The sequence below is a fragment of the Oncorhynchus gorbuscha genome, linkage group LG14 (assembly GCF_021184085.1).
Source record: "Oncorhynchus gorbuscha isolate QuinsamMale2020 ecotype Even-year linkage group LG14, OgorEven_v1.0, whole genome shotgun sequence".
In the NCBI taxonomy this organism is placed as follows: Eukaryota; Metazoa; Chordata; class Actinopteri; order Salmoniformes; family Salmonidae; genus Oncorhynchus; species Oncorhynchus gorbuscha.
In genome coordinates, this window is record NC_060186.1 from 43,887,406 (window position 1) to 43,906,133 (window position 18,728).

Here is an 18,728-nt window from a genome sequence, read left to right on the forward strand (position 1 = left end):
CAACAGGTATTCTAGCTATGGATTTTTTATTCGTCTTTTTTAACGTATACTTTTTTAACCCAGACCTTCACCATTGAATATAATTTTCTAACATAGGCATGTAGGAGAATTGTTTTAGCTCATGGCCCCATGTGGTGAACGACGCACATAGAAAGGAATTATTTTTACTGCAGCCAGTGGAGTCGAGATATGAGAAGCTGTGCTGTGTCACACACCCTCTACGTCAGACTACTCTTGCCTCAAACATTTCTCCCTCATTCCCTTCACTCACGGCTGTCACCTTCTCCTGTAAAGTTGCCCCGGTAGAATGAAGGAGGACATTCATGAAATGAGTAGCAGAACGAATGAGAAATTCCGTTTACGCAAAGGATTCGATATAAAATATTTGCACAGGTAAACTTCACATGGTAAGTCAGTTTTCTTAAATGTTATGTTTAGCGTACATTTGCATATCATTTCCGGCATGATCTATAAGATGATCTATTACTGTCTTTCAACCGCAAATAATACGACTTTTTTTGCATTTGGAAATTCCTTATCGTAACCATAGAGGTCTACATTTTAAGTGTTGAAAGACGAATCATTTATGGCTACACTATTTTTATTATTTTTATAAATAACTAGACATTCCATAGGAACGTTGAATTACATGGCAAAACATTTCTCTCCATTGATTGTACTTTGGTATTTTATTCTGAAGCTTCCTGTCATACTAAAATAGGTTGTTTCACAAATTGCATGATACATAGTCATTAGAAAATCATGGGAATAAGGTCTGTTCCTGTAAATTGTTATATGGAAGAGATTGTATCTATGATATCTGTAAAAGTCATACCTAATTGGTTTTGGCAGAGTCCATAGCCTATACTGTTGGAAAATATCTTCATAGTTGAAGCTCAGAATGTCTTTATCCTTATCTCACTATACCTCTGTAATGAGAAAATGTGTGATTAACCAGTGATTTATGCAGCTGTTTCCAGTAAAATGGGTGTTTGACATGTTGATTGCCCTTTAAAGTTGGGTAATTTAATCTTTCTCAGTTCAGGAGTTATTTGGCCTTGGGAAAATTGGCACGGTACAAATAATGGGTTTATTCGAATTTTTGGTCTGGAGTTCTCATTACCGTCCTTGCACTAAATTAGCCCATATAGTTATGCTGTGTAGACCTACCATGGACTCCAAAAGGTTGATATTTGTTAGAATGTTAAAGAGAAACCAATAAATAATGCTTATTTTTTTCTCTCTTTATATCTCTTGTCAACTCTCATCAGCAGCCTTTCACTCAAGATGGCCAGCCAGAACAAATGCTACCATGATGAGCCAATGAGCTTCTTCTACAACAACAGCAACCAGACCAAAGACGACTGGAACTCCACACAGCTCATTCTGGTCCAAGTTGTAGGCTCCCTCTTCTGCTGCTTTATCCTGGTGTCCAACGCCATGGTCATTGCCGCCATCATCACCAACAAGAGGTTCCACTACCCGTTCTACTATCTCCTTGCCAACCTGGCCGCTTCAGACTTCCTCGCTGGAATAGCCTACGTATACCTCATGTTCAACACCGGGACGGTGTCCAGGAAACTGACCGTGAGGGGCTATTTCATTCGTCAAGGGCTTCTGGACACCAGTCTTTCAGCCTCTCTGGCGAACTTGCTAGTGATCGCCTTGGAGCGCTACATCTCAGTGATGAACTGGAAGGTCCACAGTAACTTGACCAAGCGGCGGGTGACCCTGCTCATCGTGCTGGTGTGGGCCATTTCTATCTTCATGGGCACCGTGCCCAGCCTGGGGTGGAACTGCATCTGCAACCTTCAGGACTGCTCCCAGCTGGCGCCCATCTTCAGCCGGAGCTATGTGATTTTCTGGTCCGTGTCCAACCTGGTTTTGTTCCTGGTCATGGTGTCCATCTACCTGCGGATTTACACCTACGTCAAGAGGAAAACGGCGGTGCTCAGCCCGCACACCAGCGGCTCCATCAACCGCAAGAGGACACCCATCAAGCTCATCAAGACAGTCATGACTGTGTTAGGTAGGCTTGAGGCCATCGGATTCCTCTCACATTGTGTCAATGTGCGAACTTCAAATGTTTTTCTGAGTAGTACTGAGCCCTTTATGAAGGACTACATTTTTTAAAAAGTCCTTGATTGGACCCATCAGAATTTCACTGTTTGGAAATGTAGTCCTTCCTAATGTCTGAGTAGCACTAGTACTCTGTGCTCTTAAGTAGCAGAACATTTGATCATTTCATTGGTTCTTAAAGGACTTTCCTCATAAGCAGTTAGACACACTCACAAGCTTGTCTCAAAGGTTATTTAGCTAGTTGAGTGTGGAGAAAGGTAGGGAAAGCATTGTTGCTGACAGCAGTGGATTGTAATTTACATTTCCAAGATAGTGGGGAAAATCCTGATTAAATTAACTCAATTGAGGTTTGAGCAAAATGTTATGGTCAAGGCCTTTAAAAAAACACTTTAATATATCCCACATAGTGATATAATTTGACTGATATTGACATCATTTTTTAAAGTAATCTTTGTTTGACCTGGGTGTTGGTTTAAAAAGTGGACGGTTGTACCATGAACCTCAAAGTTTGCTGTGCAGTTTTGCGTCTTCAACTTGGGCTGCAGTTGCTTAGCACTTTATTCAGCACAGAAGCATATTATCAGCTCTGATCTGTCTCCGCTTAATAACATGGTTCTCCACTTAGGATCACTCATCTGTGCACATGTCTAAATCACTAACAAAGAAAAGTAATTTCAACTAACATGGTTAGTAGCCTATACTGTATTTATCTTTTAATGCAGTGATCTCAGTTTTAATTTCAAGCGTATTTTTATCCTTTGCTTGTTTGTAACAATTGCAAAGACATTCACAACTTTGTTTTTGTAGTTATCGGTGGTCACAGACAGATGGACAAACATCTTGATTCTAAGTTTAGTTTTGTTTATTCGGACCCCCAATAGCTTTTGCCGAAGCAGCATATATTCTTCCAGGGGTCCACACAAAAGCATAAAACACAACAAGTAACAAAACACCAATACACTGATAGACAAGACCAGTCACACAAATGTAAAATACAATGATATACAACGATATACATATATAGCGGAGATGTTCTCTATAAAGTGACGCGGGAGGGCAAAAAGCATCTAACGATGCAATTAGCTGTTAACAAAGCTCCTACGAAGGGTCCAACAATGAACTTAGCCTTAAGATGCTCTTGGGAATCAGGGCCCAGGTCTCCCCTGTAAAAAATATATTCTGAACTGAATGACTTCAAATTCCTGCATAAATGAAGGTAAAAAAAAGTGTGCAGATCAGTCTACAAGGGCTTGTTTTCAACATGTGTGTGAATAGCAAACATACCATAACTTTGTGCGGTCCTAAACATACACATTTGCACATGAGCATGAACATCCCAGATAAGATAATGCGGGCTTCTGCTTGTAGGTGTGTCGGAACAGGATATGTTGCACTTAAGACAATAGTTGAGCACAGCCACCCTCTCCTTAGCATGGCTCCTCAGTACAGGTCAGACGAGTTTGATTGTTATCAACTCAGCCAGTAGGTGCTGCTGAATCTTCTAAACATCAACTTTTTGTATGTTCCAGATAGCATATTTACAGCTCTATGTTGTGCTAGAAGGAGTGTTTTCTTATGTGATGTCCTCCTGCCAGATGAATCGCCCCCCAGATAGGCGTGGAGGAAGCTGCCTCGCTCTCTGTACAGAGTGTCTTCAAGACTGCTCTATGTAATTATCTCTCGCACAAGGACACACACAGTCACACACTGGTTAGGCTGCCAGGCATCTCAGCCAAAACCGCCCAAGACTGCACGGTCTGCGGCTTTCTCAGAAGAACCCCCAAAAAGAACCTATACTTTCAGGGTTTTTTACAGGCAGCGTGCAATTGCTTTCAGATGCATTTGTCCCCATTAAACTAGCTGTTGTGCTCTTATGTCTTCAAGTTTCAAGTCAAGCCTACCGTTACGTTATTCTGAGGTGAAAGACTCGAGACGCTAGGGAGGGTGTCTCATTGTATTATTTTGAGCCTGCTGGAATTTTCCCACATTATAGGCATGGGTCATTTGACGTTGTGTGTTACCCAATCACTTTTGTCATGATACAATTGTCTCTATCCTAGAGCAATTTGGAAGAATTGATGCAATTCTCCACATTCCATCTGTGAGTTGTTGTTCGATAACATTGTGATGCAGAAAGTCAACTCAAGATTGAAAAATAAAAACTCTATTGTCAGTATCTCAGTTGGGAATACAGTAGGCGGCAAACTGGTAGAAAAAAACATAACAAGCTTCTAAATATGCCTAAAATGTTCATGTGAAAGCATTATACTGTGTGACAAAGTTAAGAACATGGGAGAAGTATGAGAGAAAGTGAGGAAAGGTATTGGAGGTAAGAAACAAGTACTCAAGCATATTACTGGGGCTGTACGAGGAAGAAAACAGCTCTTGTTAGCTCATGTTTCAGGTGAATAGAAATATGTTCTTTTGTGTTGACTAACACTGAATTAGTGACTGGATAAACCTGTCCAGACTTTTTCTGGGGCCTCATTTATAACCGCTGTATACATTTCACACTAAATATTGTGTGCGCACGTACAAAAATATTGATGGCTATAAACTTCAATAATAAATAAGCATGTTTCCTGCAATCAATCAGATCCATGGTGAAAACTCCACCTGAAAAACGCCCATCATTCACCTTTTATGGTGACAATAATGCCCTTATTTGCTGTATACTTTGGAAGTATTGGAATTAGGCCAACGCAGTTTCTAAAGGAACTAGCAATTGTGAAATTGATAAAAATGTCTGCAGGTGTTGGCAGAATGTTTAAAACTTTTACAGGGACATATGCTATATCTGACAGTTTCTGAAAGAAAAAAACTATTGCGGACCTGAAAACAGATGGTTTGATTTCAATAATGAATTCCATTTACTTTTTCCCTGAACCTAAATATGCTGCACTGCCTGCGAATTCTGAAACATTGTCTTGTTAGTATGTCTACTGTATAAAAACGAATAATAAAAAAACAGTAGGCCTACTTGTAGTGGTAGCCTACACACTTCAAAGCAAAAGATCAACTGTATATTATAAAATATATACTGTATATTATAAAAAAACTGTATATTATATACTGTATATTACAAAAGATATACTGTATATTATAAACCACGCTCCCATTCGGATAGAGAGGCTATTATTTCAAGTATTTTAGGCAGTAGGCACAATTCAAAGAGAGATGCACAAGGCAATTTGTTGTAGGCTAAAGCTTCTTCAGGAATATGAACCCATCAATGTCAGAAAAGGTGGTGAGGAATTTATTCTGCAATGGTTATAAAAAAATATGTATTTTGTAGGCCTATTATGTTTATAAATGTAATATTGTTTACTTTAGACATTTGAAATGACAGTAGTCTATTCAGAAGTACAGTAGCCTAAAAAAACTAAATGGAAAAGGTCTGTTCGCATAGAGAAAAATACTTTAAATTGTTAAAATATTTACAACTGTAAAGTGGGTCCAATGAAATGAGAGATGGGACATTGTAGGCCTAAGGCTACTTTGAAAATATGAAGCCATCACAATCAGTAAGGGTGATGAATGTATTCTGTCATGGAAATTAAGTAGGAAATATATGCCTATTTCTAACTATTTCAAAGACGCAAAGATGCAAAAAACAATATTTTATCTTCTCACTAACGGCAAATGATTGCATCTTGTTATTATATTTACCTTTTGTTATGAATAAGTGTGTCATCATATCCCTAATTTGCACAAAAAACTAGGCGACTTGCCTGCTTGTATTGCAATAGTTCGACCACTAGAAACTGTTTATGCATGGTCTGAACTTTTGCGGGAACTAAAGTTTGCAGGTAGCTAAACAAATTCTCACATCAAGTTTGGTTATGAATGCCAACTTTTGCCTGAAAACTGATGCATGCATGTTTTGGAGTATATTTTGTACACAACGTTTATAAATGAGGCCCCAGGGGCGGGTGGGTGTGTTGAAAAGAGTGGGTGTACGAAAGCAAATCCGCAAACTGGGCATACTATTTGTTGCCACTCAAGGGCGTTTTGCATGGCTGATTGGACTTGGACGTTGTATTGACGTGCCTGCCGACCTTTATTTATTGTTATTTAACGAGGCAAGTCAGTTAAAACTTCTTAAGGTATAGGGGACAGCATTTTCAATCTGAAGTTTCTAAAACTGTTTGAATCATGTCTGTGAGTATAACAGAACTTACGTAGCAGGCAAAACCCCGAGGACTAACCATTCAGATTTTTTTTTGGAGGTCACTGTCTATTCAATGTGTTTTCATTAGGGAACTATATTTATAAGGCACTTGTTTGCAGTTCCTACCGTTTCCACTGGATGTCACCAATCTTTGGAAAATGGTTGAGGTTATTCCTTTGTGAAATGAAGAAGCACGGCCATCTTGGAACTGGGTAACACTGTTGAGAGTTGCGCAAGACTTGAAAAGTAGCGTTGGTTTGTTGTCTTCCTGTATTGAACACAGATAGACCCGTCTTCAATTTGATCGATTATTAACGTTTAGAAATACCTAAAGTTGTATTACAAAAGTACTTTGAAATGTTTTGGCAAAGTTTACAGTTAACGTTTGAGATATTTTGTAGTGACGTTGCGCAAATTGGAAGCTTTTTTTCTGGATCAAACGCACCAAATAAATGGACTATTTCAATATAAAGGACGGAATTAATCGAACAAAAGGACCAATTGTGATGTTTTTGGGACATATTGGAGTGCCAACAAAAGAAGCTCATCAAAGGTAAGGCATGATTTATATTTTATTTCTGCGTTTTGTGTAGCACCTGCAGGGTTGAAATATGCTACTCTCTTTGTTTACTGTTGTGCTATCATCAGATATCATCAGCTATCATCAGATAATAGCTTTCGCCGAAAAGCCTTTTTAAAATATGACATGCTGGCTGGATTCACAACGAGTGTAGCTTTAATTTAGTATCTTACATGTGTGATTTAATAAAAGACAGATTTTTATATCATTTTATTTGAATTTGCATGAATCTGTATTTCCCTGGTTTTGGCCAAGTGGGACGCTAGTGTCCCCTATCCTAGAGAGGTTAAGAATTTTTTTTTATTTTACAATGACGGCCTACCCCGGACAAACCCTCCCCTAACCAGGACAATGCTGGGCCAATTGTGCGCTGCCCTATGGGACTCCCGATCACGGCCGGTTGTGATACAGCCTGGGATTGAACCAGGATCTGTAGTGACACGGCTAGCACTGAGATGCAGTGCCTTAGACCGCTACGCCAGGTGCTTCCTACTGGGCAGATGTACCACAGTTGTATCACCGGCAATAGCTAACTTGACAACAAACAAAAAAAATCACCCACATTATTTTATTTCAAGTAGGATAGCAGCCTATACAATAAATAACTTATATTGATAACCGTCTAGATATCAATTCATACATACAGTACCTTCAGAAAGTATTCACAACCCTTTACGTTTTCCACATTTTGTTGTTACAAAGTGGGATTAAATTGTCATTTTTGTCAATGATCTACACAAAATACTCTGTAATGTCAAAGTGTAAAATATTTGGGGGGAACAATGTGCTAATATATCTTGATTAGATAAGTATTCAACCCCCTGAGTCAATGAATGTTAGAATCACCTTTGGCAGAAATTACAGCTGTGAGTCTTTCTGGTTAACTCTGTAAGAGCTTTCCACACCTGGATTGTGCAACATTTGCCCATAATTTCTTTCAAAATTCTGCAAGTTCTGTCTAATTGGATCTTGATCATTGCTAAAGAACAATTTAGGTTTTGCCATTTGTCTTCAAGACAATTTTAAGTCAAAAATAACAGTGGGTTAACTGCCTTGTTCAGGGGCAGAACGAAAGATTCTTACCTTGTCAGCTCGGGGATTCGATCCAGCAACCTTTCGGTTAATTGCCATACCTTTCGGTTAATTGCCATAAACAATTAGAAAAAGACTAACGTAACAAAATGTGGAAAAATTCAAGTGGTCTTAATAATTTCAAATGCACTATATATATGCAGTTGAAGCCAGAAGTTTACACACACCTTAGTCAAATACATTTAAACTCAGTTTTTCACAGTTCCTGATATTCAATCCTCGTAAAAGAAATCCCTGTTTTAGGTCAGTTAGGATCACCACTTTATTTTAAGAATGTGAAATGTCAGAATAATAGTAGAGAGAATTATTTATTTCAGCTTTTATTTATTTCATCACATTCCCAGTGGGTCAGAGAATTTTACATACAATCAGGTAGTATTTGGTAGCATTGTCTTTAAATTGTTTAACTTGGGTCAAATATTTAGGGTAGCCTTCCACAACCTTTCCACAATAAGTTGGGATAATGTTGGCCCATTCTTCCTGACAGAGCTGGTGTAACTGAGTCAGGTTTGTAGGCCTCCTTGCTCACACATGATTTTTCAGTTCTGCCAATACATTTTATCTAGGATTGAGGTCAGGGCTTTGTGATGGCCACTCCAAAACCTTGACTTTGTTGTCCTTCAGCCAGTTTGCAACACCTTTAGAAGTATGCTTGTGGTCATTGTCCATTTGGAAGACCCTTTTGCGACCAAGCTTTAACTTCCTGACTGATGTCTTGAGATGTTGTTTCAATATATCAACATAACTTTCATACCTCATGATGCCATCTATTTTGTGAAGTGCACCAGTCCCTCCTGCAGCAAAGCAGCCCCACAACATGATGTTGCCACCCCCGTGCTTCACGGTAGGGTAGGGATGGTGTTCTTCGGCTTGCAAGCCTTCGGCCATGATGTCAAGCAAAGAGGCACTGAGTTTGAAGGTAGGCCTTGAAATACATCCAGAAGTACACCTCCAATTGACTCAAATTTTGTCAATTAGCCTATCGGAAGCTTCTAAAACCATGACAGACTTTTCTGGAATTTTCCAAGCTGTTTAAAGAGAGAGTCAACTTAGTATATGTAAACTTCTGACCCCCTGGAATAGTGATACAGTGAATTATAAGTAAAATAATCTGTCTGTAAACAATTGTTGGAAAAATGAATTGTGTCATGTTCAAGTAGACTGACTCTTGGCATTCTCCCAACCAGCTTCATGAGGAATGCTTTTCCAACAGTCTTGAAAGAGTTCCCACATATGCTGAGCACTTGTTGGCTGCTTTTCTTTCACTCTGCGGTCCAACTCATTCCAAACCATCTCAATTGGGTTGAGGTCAGGTGATTGTAGAGGCCAGGTCATCTGATGCAGCACTCCATCACTCTCCTTCTTGTTAAAATATTCCTTACACAGCCTGGAGGTGTGTTGTGGGTCATTGTCCTGTTGAAAAACAAATTATAGTCCCACTATGCGCAAACCAGATGGGATGGCATATCGCTGCAGAATTCTGTGGTAGCCGTTCTGGTTAAGTATGCCAAGAATTCTAAATAAATCACTGACAGTGTCACCAGCAAAGCACCCCCACACCACCTCCTCCATGCTTCACGGTGTGAACCACACATGCAGAGATCATCCGTTCACCTACTGTGCATTTTAGAAAGACACGGCGGTTGGATACAAAAATCCCAACTTTGGACAGATTTCCGCCGATCTAATGTCCATTGCTTGTGTTTCTTGGCCCGAGCAAGTATCTTATTTTTATTGGTGTCCTTTAGTAGTGGTTTCTTTGCAGCAATTCGAACATGAAGGCCTGATTCACACAGTCTCCTCTGAAAAGTTGATGTTGAGATGTATCTGTTAGTTGAAGTACTCTTTGAAGCATTTATTTGGGCTGCAATTTCTGAGGCTGGTAACTCTAATGAACTTATCCTCTGCAGCAGAGGTAACTCTGGGTCTTTCTTTCCTGTGGCGGTCCTCATGAGAGCCAGTTACATCATAGCGCTTGATGGTTTTTGCGACTACACTTGAAAAAAACTTTTGAAGTTATTGACATTTTCCGGATATACTGACCTTCATGTCAGTATATAATGATGAACTGTGATGAACTGTCATTTGCTTATTTGAGTTGTTCTTGCCGTCATATGGACTTGATCTTTTAACAAATTGGGCTGTCTTCTGTATACCATCCCTACCTTGTCACAACACAACTGATTGGCTCAAACACATTAAGAAGGAAAGAAATACCACAAATTAACTTTTAACAAGGCACACTTGTGACTACCCCATGAAGCTGGTTGAGAGAATGCAAAGAGTGTGCAAGGCTGTCAAGGCAAAGGGTGGCTACTTTGACAAATCTCAAATATAAAATATGAACGGTATATGAATAGGAAAGGTGTGTATAGCAATAGTTATATAGGATGAGCCTTGACTACCATACAGTAAATACATATGAAGTGTGTAAAAACTGACCTTTTGAAATAAAGTAAATTCATCTCGAAGAGATACAGTGCCTTCATAAAGTATTCATACCCCTGAACTTATTCCATATTTGTTGTGTTACAGCTTGAATTCAAAATGTTTTTTTACATTTTTATTCTCACCGATGACAAAGTGAAAGCATGTTTTTGTATTTTTGTTTTTGCAAATGTATTGAATATGAAATACAGAAATTTCTCATTTACATTAGTATTCAATACTCTCTATATGCACCATATGTGCTCTCCTTTGCGAGGCATTGCAAAACTTCCCTGGTCTTTGTGGTTGAATCTGTGTTTGAAATTCAGTGCTCAACTGAGGAACCTTACAGATAGTTTTATGTGTACAGAGACGAGGTAGTCATTAAAAAATCATGTTATTGTTGCACATAGTCCATGTAACGTATTATGTGACTTGTTAAGCACATTTTTACTCCTGAATGTATTTAGGCATGCCATAACAAAGGAGTTGAATACTTATTGACTCCACTTTTTTTTATTAATTTGTATAATTTTTTTTTAAAGAAACATAATTCCCTTTGACATTATGGGATATTGTGTATATGCCAGTGACAACAAATCTAAATGTAAGCCATTTTAAATTCAGGCTGTAACACAACAACAAAAACGTCAAGAGGTGTGAATACTTGTTTAAGGCACTGTATATCTCCAATATCACTAACATCTATCATTTAGGAAATGGTGGAAGGAGAATGCAGGGAGATTTGGCATCACCTTTGACCTTGTTAAACATGTTTGCTGGAGTTTTACTGTTATTTCTTTTTGACCATTTTAATTTAAAACAATCACAGTGAGGTACTTAATTGTTACCCAGAAATGATTTGATATTGAGATCAAAATGGCTGCATTGGACGCTATAAAGTGTTTTTTACACTGTTATGGTTACAGTCATCTCTCATGACAGATAAAAAAACAGCTAGCCAGGTGGCATACACAATATGTGATATTTGACTAAAGATTTTGAGGAGCATTAGGTTAGAAGAAGACCCCCATACAGGTAGCTGTAAAATCATCTAAAAAAAATCACACAGAGATTGGGACCTGATTGTGCTTGATGGTAGCTATTTAGGCACACGTGCATAAGCTCAACCCCTATGCTTTGATTCATCATTCTTGTGTTTCTGTGGAAAGGAAGAAGGCTAACATTCATGATAGCCATTTCACTGTAATATGTGGGACCATTTATGGATTTAGACTGAAGCAAACAGAACTGCAGAGAAAAATCTTGACTCATTCTGCTTCCCTTGATGTATAACCTGCCATATATTTCAGAGGTTAATGAATGCTGCTCAACTGAAAGCTCACATGTGCTAGAAACATGCCCGCTTCCCAACCCAGATGTTTTTTTTGTTTTTTTTTTAACATTTCATATGAAACACCCACGGAACCCCACCATTTCTTTCTGCCTGCTCCTTGTGTTTTAGTTGGTGACCTTGTATTTTTGAGAGAGAAGGTGTGGTTCATATTCCCTCCCTCCCTCTCTTCTCTCTTGTGGAGAACACAATTGTTGTTTTTGTTCTACTGCGCTGAAGCAGGGTTCTGGAGAGGTATTGGCAGGACGGACAAGCTGCTACATGTCCAAGAAAAGCTCTCTGAAATCCCTTAATCTTGTCGCAACACGCTCTGCTGTCGGTGACTAGCCTAGATACTGGTTGGGATTTCACGTCGAATGAAAATTCAGACAAACATTGAGTGTAGTGTCTGAGACACAAAGATTGAACATTATAATGTTCTTCCCTCTAGAGTCTTTGGTCCGTCGGTGTTCCTCTAACTTATACCTGCTTTCCTCAGACGGTATTCATTGGCAAGCCATCATAACTTAGGAAGCTATTGCTTTTGTCTCCAGTGTAGTGACAGAAGCAGTCTCTCAATTATCTCTCATTCTTCCCAAAGTGTGCACTTGTTCACTTCCCTTCAGTGATTTGAATATAAAATGACTGGTATAAGAAATATGGTAGAAACATCCACTAGCCCGTGCCTCCACCACTCTAATACTTTTAGATTTGTGAGAAGTAGTGAATGAGTGCACACCTCAGGAGAAAGGAGATATTATTGGGACACACCTAGAGGTTGAGGTGGTGTAGCATCCTATCCCTCATTGCCTCTTTTCTAACTTGAATCAAGCATTAATTATCTCTTTCAATCTCTGCACCCAAGTTCAACAGCCGTCTTCAGTATGATAAGCTGTTGCTCAAGTCCAACCAATCAAAATAAAAATAAATGGTATGGCTCCTGTTTACAGTGACCATTTCACACAGAACGATTATGTTTCAGTCATAGCTGACACTGAATGAGAATGATTTTTCAGTTACCTGACCTGTTGAAATAAAGTAAACAGATCTCCAAAAGAGATATCTCTAATATATCTAGGGCTCTATTTTCATCTGGAGTTAATCGCCAAAGCTTTATTAAAATAGAATCTTCACAGCAGCAAAACAGTGAGTGGACAGCTATGTAGGCTATTACATCATTTTAGCGAGCTGCTGTTATTATTTTGGATATGCATTAAAAAAAACTCCATATGTAGGCTATATGCCCATCATGGAACGACAGATGAAATAATCCGGTGACACTTGAATTTAGAAAAATATAAGTTATTTTCCTGTAACAATAGCTTGTTTTCCATTTAGTTTGATAAAAAAAACAAGCCCTTAGTAGGGTACCCTTACCCTACTCAAACAAAAGCTTGTTTGACAGCAATGCGTTTGGTGTCTTTCTTATCCTGGAATGCATTAGCCAAGTAGCCTATCCATAAAAAGGTTTCTAAATGGTCTACCCATGAGGCTTTCATGAGTTTGCATTATTCTCAATTCATATAGGCCTACCTGCAGAGCATACTCCATTCTGTTTGGATCTATCCCCAGTGCCTCTTGTTTGGTTACCAAAGGTGCGCTCCTCCAAACACAGGCTATTCACATTTTCAGTCCTATAACACCATATCAACAGTAGGTCTCTAGGCTATATCTTGCTTCTTGAGAACATACAATACAATTTAGCGCAGTGCTTAAAGGCCAATAATCTTTGAATCCAATTACAACAATGCTGACTGTCAACACTCAAAACATATTGAGCTGTATTGGATGTGTTTTTTTCTACTGTTGCTATCACTTGTTACTGTAGCCCATGCTATTTAATACTTAATACTTTAATCTTACTCTTATTTCCTAAACTGTATTATCAATCCACAATTGATAATACAGCCGAATTGGAGTTGATGACAACAAAAAGACTAACACATGCAATATTAAGCCATGGAATGCCTTGATTGGCCAGTGACTGTCCAAGCCCTGGTCACACCTACAACTTGTTTATGCATCAAAACCCATCCCTTTCGTGCCACCACCAGCTTTTGCGCTCATAATAACTGCTGTGAAAATAGCACTAATATTTCTGACCCACCCAGGGACCTGTAGCGCTTACTGCCAGCGCTTAGATTTACCATTACATTAGGTTTGATAAAATAATCTGTAATAACATTGGAGATGTCTCTAATATTTCTAATAATCTCATCTCTAATGATGATAAAGATATCAACAACTTTTGACCTTAATAAACCTGTTGGCTGGAGTTTTACTGTTATCTATTGCCAGGGAAGGAGAGTTGTGTAATAAGTCCAGTGTGACTCTGGCAAATAGTATATATTATATTTCTAATAATCTCTGATCTATTGATCTAATCTCTAATGCTTTTGGATATATCAAAAATATTTTGAAATAATATAATATATTTTATCATCTTTAATATTGTCTTTCATTACAGGGGCATTTGTGATCTGCTGGACGCCGGGCCTGGTGGTGCTGCTGCTAGACGGCCTCCATTGCCAACAGTGCGAGGTGATGCTCTTTAAGCGCTGGCTCCTCCTGCTGGCAGTACTCAACTCGGTCATGAACCCTGTCATCTACTCCTACAAGGATGACGAGATGTGGACCACCTTCAAGAACCTGCTTCGCTGCGTGGGCAATGGCACCCGGCGCCAGCGCTCGTCCAGGGCCAACGCCCGGCCCCTCAGCTCAGCCCAGGAGACGGGCACCACGCCGCAGACCTCTGAGGAGAAGGAGACCACCAAGAGCTCGGACGCCCAGGAGATGCTCAAGGCCTGAACCAAGACCTGAGGCAAGCAAGGCCGTTGTGGGAGTGTCTCTACAAGTGGATGTAGAGAGACATATAAAGACACAGATGGGTCTTCTATGGTCCAATGTTGTCTTCAGTGTAGCTGACTGGTTTAAAGGGCAGCTCAAACTGGGTCTGGGCCTTAGTGGAGGATTCCAATATGGGATATTAGCCTGCAAATTAAGTGGGCGACTACAGTATATCCAAATGGCTGAAGAAAGATGTTGTGATATGAAGTAGACAGTGGTATAATGGTACATTTCCTGTTTTTACCTCAATCTTTTTTTTTAGATCTTGAAAAGAGTAACTGATGCTTTTTCCACCGTATAACCTTTAAGTCTCATGGATTTGTTTCATCAGGGTATTAATCTTGCCCTTATTTCATTTTGAAAACAAAGTACTGTACTTGATGAAATAGCATTGTTCTTAATACATCATTGTATTATAGTACTAGGCTTATTAGGGGTTAAAGATGGTTTTCAATTCTCATTGTTCCTATTTTTGATACACCCAGGGAATCATAATCTACTTTATTTGGCTGCTAACATCCCTGGATGTTGTGTTAATGAATTGACAAATTCCTTTCTAATGGAAGGAAAGTATGTGTCTCTGAACTAGAATAGATAGCACTAGCCCCATTTCTTTTGCCAGATGCATCATCAGTACATCTGTCACTCCCTTTAACACTACTACATGTACAGTGCATTGACTTTTTTCAAATGTTGTTGTTACAAAGTGGCATTAACGTTAATTTCATAATCTTTCTTTTTCAATGATCTACACACAAAAAAAATTAAACACGAGTTCAGTGCTTTCAGAATGTATTCACACCCCTTGAATTTTACACCTTTTGTTTTGTTTTGTTTGTTTTGTTACAAACTGGGATTAAAATGGATTGAATTGTCATTTTTTTGTCAGTATACACAAAATAATCTCATGTCAAAGTGGAAGAAAAATTATATCATTTGTAAAATGTTAATGAAAAATAAATCACTAATATATCTTCATTAGGTAAGTATTCAACCCCCTAAACCAATATATTAGAGTTAGAATCACCGTTGGCTGCAAATACAGCTGTGAGTTTTTCTGGGTAAATCTCACACCTGGATTGTGCAACAAAACTAGGATTTTGCCTGTGCTTAGCTCCACTCCCTAGTCCGATTACAAGCATACCCATAACATGATGCAGCCACCACTATGCTTGAACATATGTGGAGTGGTGCTCAGTTATGTGTTCTATTGGATTAGCCCAAAAACATAACACTTTGTAATCGGAAAGAAAATGTATTGCTTCACCATGTTTTGCAGTATTGCTTTAGTGCAGGGGTATTCAACTCTTACCCTACGGGGTCTGCTGTTTTTCTGTTCTACCTGATAATTAATTGCACCTACCTGGTGTCCCAGGTCTAAATAAATCCCTTATTAGAGGGCAATAATTAAATATTCAGTGCAACTGGCATCGAGGTCCAGAGATGAGTGTGATGGGTTTAGTGCCAGGATGCATGTTTTGGACTATTTTTTATTCTGTACAGGATTCCTTCTTTTCACTCTATCAATTAGTTGTGGAGTAACTACAATGTTGTTGATCCATCCTCAGTTTTCTCCTATCACAGCCATTAGACTCTGTAAATGTTTCAAATTCACAATTGGCCTCATGGTGAAATCCCTGAGCGGTTATCTTCCTCTCTGGCAACTGTGTGAAAGACGTCTGTATCTTTGTAGTAACTGGGTGTATTGATACACCATCCAAAGTATAATTAATTACTTCATCATGCTCAAAGGGATATTCAATGTCTGCTTTTTTCATTGTTTTTTCATCGGTGCTCTTCTTTGTGAGGCATTGGAAAACCTCCCTGGTCTTTGTGGTTGAATCTGTTTTTGATATTCACTGCTCGACTGAGGGACCTTACAGATTATTGTATGTGTGGGGTACAGAGATGAGGTCGTCATTTAACTTATTATGTGACTTGTTAAGTGTGTTTACTCCTTAACTTATTTAGGCTTGCCATAACAAAGGGGTTGAATACTTATTGAATCAAAACATTTCAGCTTTTCCTTTTTAATACATTCGTCAAATTTTTGAAAAACATAATTCCACTATGACATTCTGGGGTATTGTGTGTAGGCCAGTATAAAAAAAATTCTAGATGTAATACATTTCGAATTCAGGCTGTAACACAATAAAAGGTGTAAAAAGTCAAGGGGTGTGAATACGTATGAAGGCACTGTATATCAACACACAGTCAATGTCCAAGCTGAGAAGAAAAAGAAAAGCCTGCAGCACTGTCAACATCAAAAAATGTTTTTTACTTTCGCAGTGGAATTTTTGCACATCCTTTCATGCAACTCGTAATGGCGATCGCCGCCTCATGTTGACAAAACAGCTGCTCGCTCACCTGAGAGCAAGGCCCAGGCTTGTAAACATTGCGACACACTGGATTCCTGCAGTAGATATGCCTGCAGGCAACTGACAAGGATATGACTGGAGCACCCCTTCCTTCCACAGGAGACCAATGATTAATCATTTACTGGGTCATTGAAACTCTTTACCTGCTGTACACTATTTATGTGGTTAAACCACTCTTTGTGTAAAAGGAAAAGCTTCATTAAAACAAATTTTTCCTCTAACTTTGTTTGATTCAGTCGGACGTGTTGGAATGTCGTACATGTAAACAGGATGATGAAAGCACTGTGATAACTCTGTCGTCCAATGATATAAACGCAAAAAAAACAGGAGACCTCTTGGTTACAGAGCCTGGGTTGTTGAGCGGTGCTAAAAACAGGAAAGGTATGCGTGCTGTGGCCTCAACAGGGTAGTGTTCTTTAGGACACACCGTAGCAAAACAATGAGCATATCTTATAGGACAAGTACAGATAGTTCCTCCCCGTTTCACTGTGCCTAGATCTTTTTCTTCTGTTTGGTGCCTCATAAACATTATCTAGGTTTTTCTCCAAACCCACATGGTCAAAAAGTCCCTTTTAGTCAGTGTTTCTCAAACTTTGATGTATCAGTGACCAGCATGCAATTTGAATAAACATAGTGATGTCAGCTTACTCACAGTGGACCTTGGTTGTGTTCATTAAGGAGAAAACATTTTGAAATGGATTGAAATGGGGGAAGTGCTATCTAACTGAACGTGTCCAATAAGAACACGAAAATGTGTGCTCTTATTTGACACTATCAGGTAGCACCTTCCTGTTTCACTCTATTTCAAAAAATGTCTACCTATTGAACACCAGATAGAGTAGCATGGGTGGAGAAACACTGCCCTAGATTGCTTGTGCTCAAGTAGAGGTGCTTCAGGGTGATTTACTCTGTTTTGCTGAACTAATGGATGACCCTTGGTTGCTATGGGTTCAATTAAGTCATTTGTTAAAGTGCTACAGAAAATCGTTGGACAGTTAGAAAGGAGTTACATTTGACCTTTATAAAATAAACTGCTCTCAACAGTTTACTATTTCAGACACATTTTATTTCCTTAACTCTGATTTAGTTCCTTAACTCTGATTTGCTTGACTGACTGAGAACTGCTGGGAACCTAACACGCTTTATTGGTTGAAACTCAACGTAAGCCAACTGATGGCAAGATTACATCATCAAACAGCTATTTCACAGTCTGTTGTCATTTCTGTTGGTGACATTTCATGTTGTGTAAGGTACATTATCATTAAGCAAATTAAGTCTTAATTTTAGTCAAGGTATGATATATTTGGGCTTCAAATAGGACGTCTCAGACTGCCTCTTTCAAAAGAGTGTACAACTTTGACTTACTCAAAAACGTACCCTGAATTAATTGGAAAGCTAGCCCACCCTAAACCTAATGTTACTGTTGCTCACTGTTCTGCATTTATATTCTCTCAGACATGGACTGTAAACTTCGTCCAGTGGTCTCATTTCTACTGCTTTACTGTTATTACCGTCCACTTGTATTGCAAATTAAAGCTGCAATATTTAACTTTTTGGGCAACCCCAGTGTACATTTTAACAGAAGCTCTTATCCAAAGCGACTTACAATAGGTAGTGCATACATTTTCATACTTTTTCTATACTGGTACCCTGTGGGAATTGAACCCGTCGTGCTCTACCAACTGAGCCACACGGGACCATAGAAATCTGCGTTATAGCTCTTCCATTCTCATTGAACGCAAGTCTGAGAGGTGGTAGATCCCTGGGTTGTTAATCTCATCGCAATTGTGAGTGTTGTATACTGTAAGTGCATGCAATGGG

General features: G+C 39.0%; 1 protein-coding gene across 2 annotated transcripts; it reads left to right on the forward strand.

The window, feature by feature from the left end:
- lpar3 (lysophosphatidic acid receptor 3) lies at window positions 1-17,128 on the forward strand. Of its 2 annotated transcripts, none has more exons than XM_046298104.1 (3): window positions 1-407; window positions 1,275-2,029; window positions 14,150-17,128. In XM_046298104.1, exons 2-3 carry the CDS (start codon window positions 1,288-1,290, stop codon window positions 14,488-14,490), a joined length of 1,083 nt encoding a protein of 360 aa, XP_046154060.1. In that variant the 5' UTR covers window positions 1-407; window positions 1,275-1,287; the 3' UTR covers window positions 14,491-17,128. The 2 variants fall into 2 exon arrangements, with proteins under 2 accessions (XP_046154060.1, XP_046154059.1); XM_046298103.1 differs by having other exon boundaries at window positions 2-407; window positions 1,272-2,029.
- The last annotated feature ends 1,600 nt before the right edge of the window (window positions 17,129-18,728 follow it).

Excerpts from the sequence above, each read along its gene's own strand:
- lpar3 (XM_046298104.1), top strand. The coding sequence starts at position 1,288 with ATGGCCAGCCAGAACAAATGCTACCATGATGAGCCAATGAGCTTCTTC. Across the intron at positions 2,030-14,149 it reads GACAGTCATGACTGTGTTAG|GGGCATTTGTGATCTGCTGG; the intron begins GTAGGCTTGAGG and ends CTTTCATTACAG.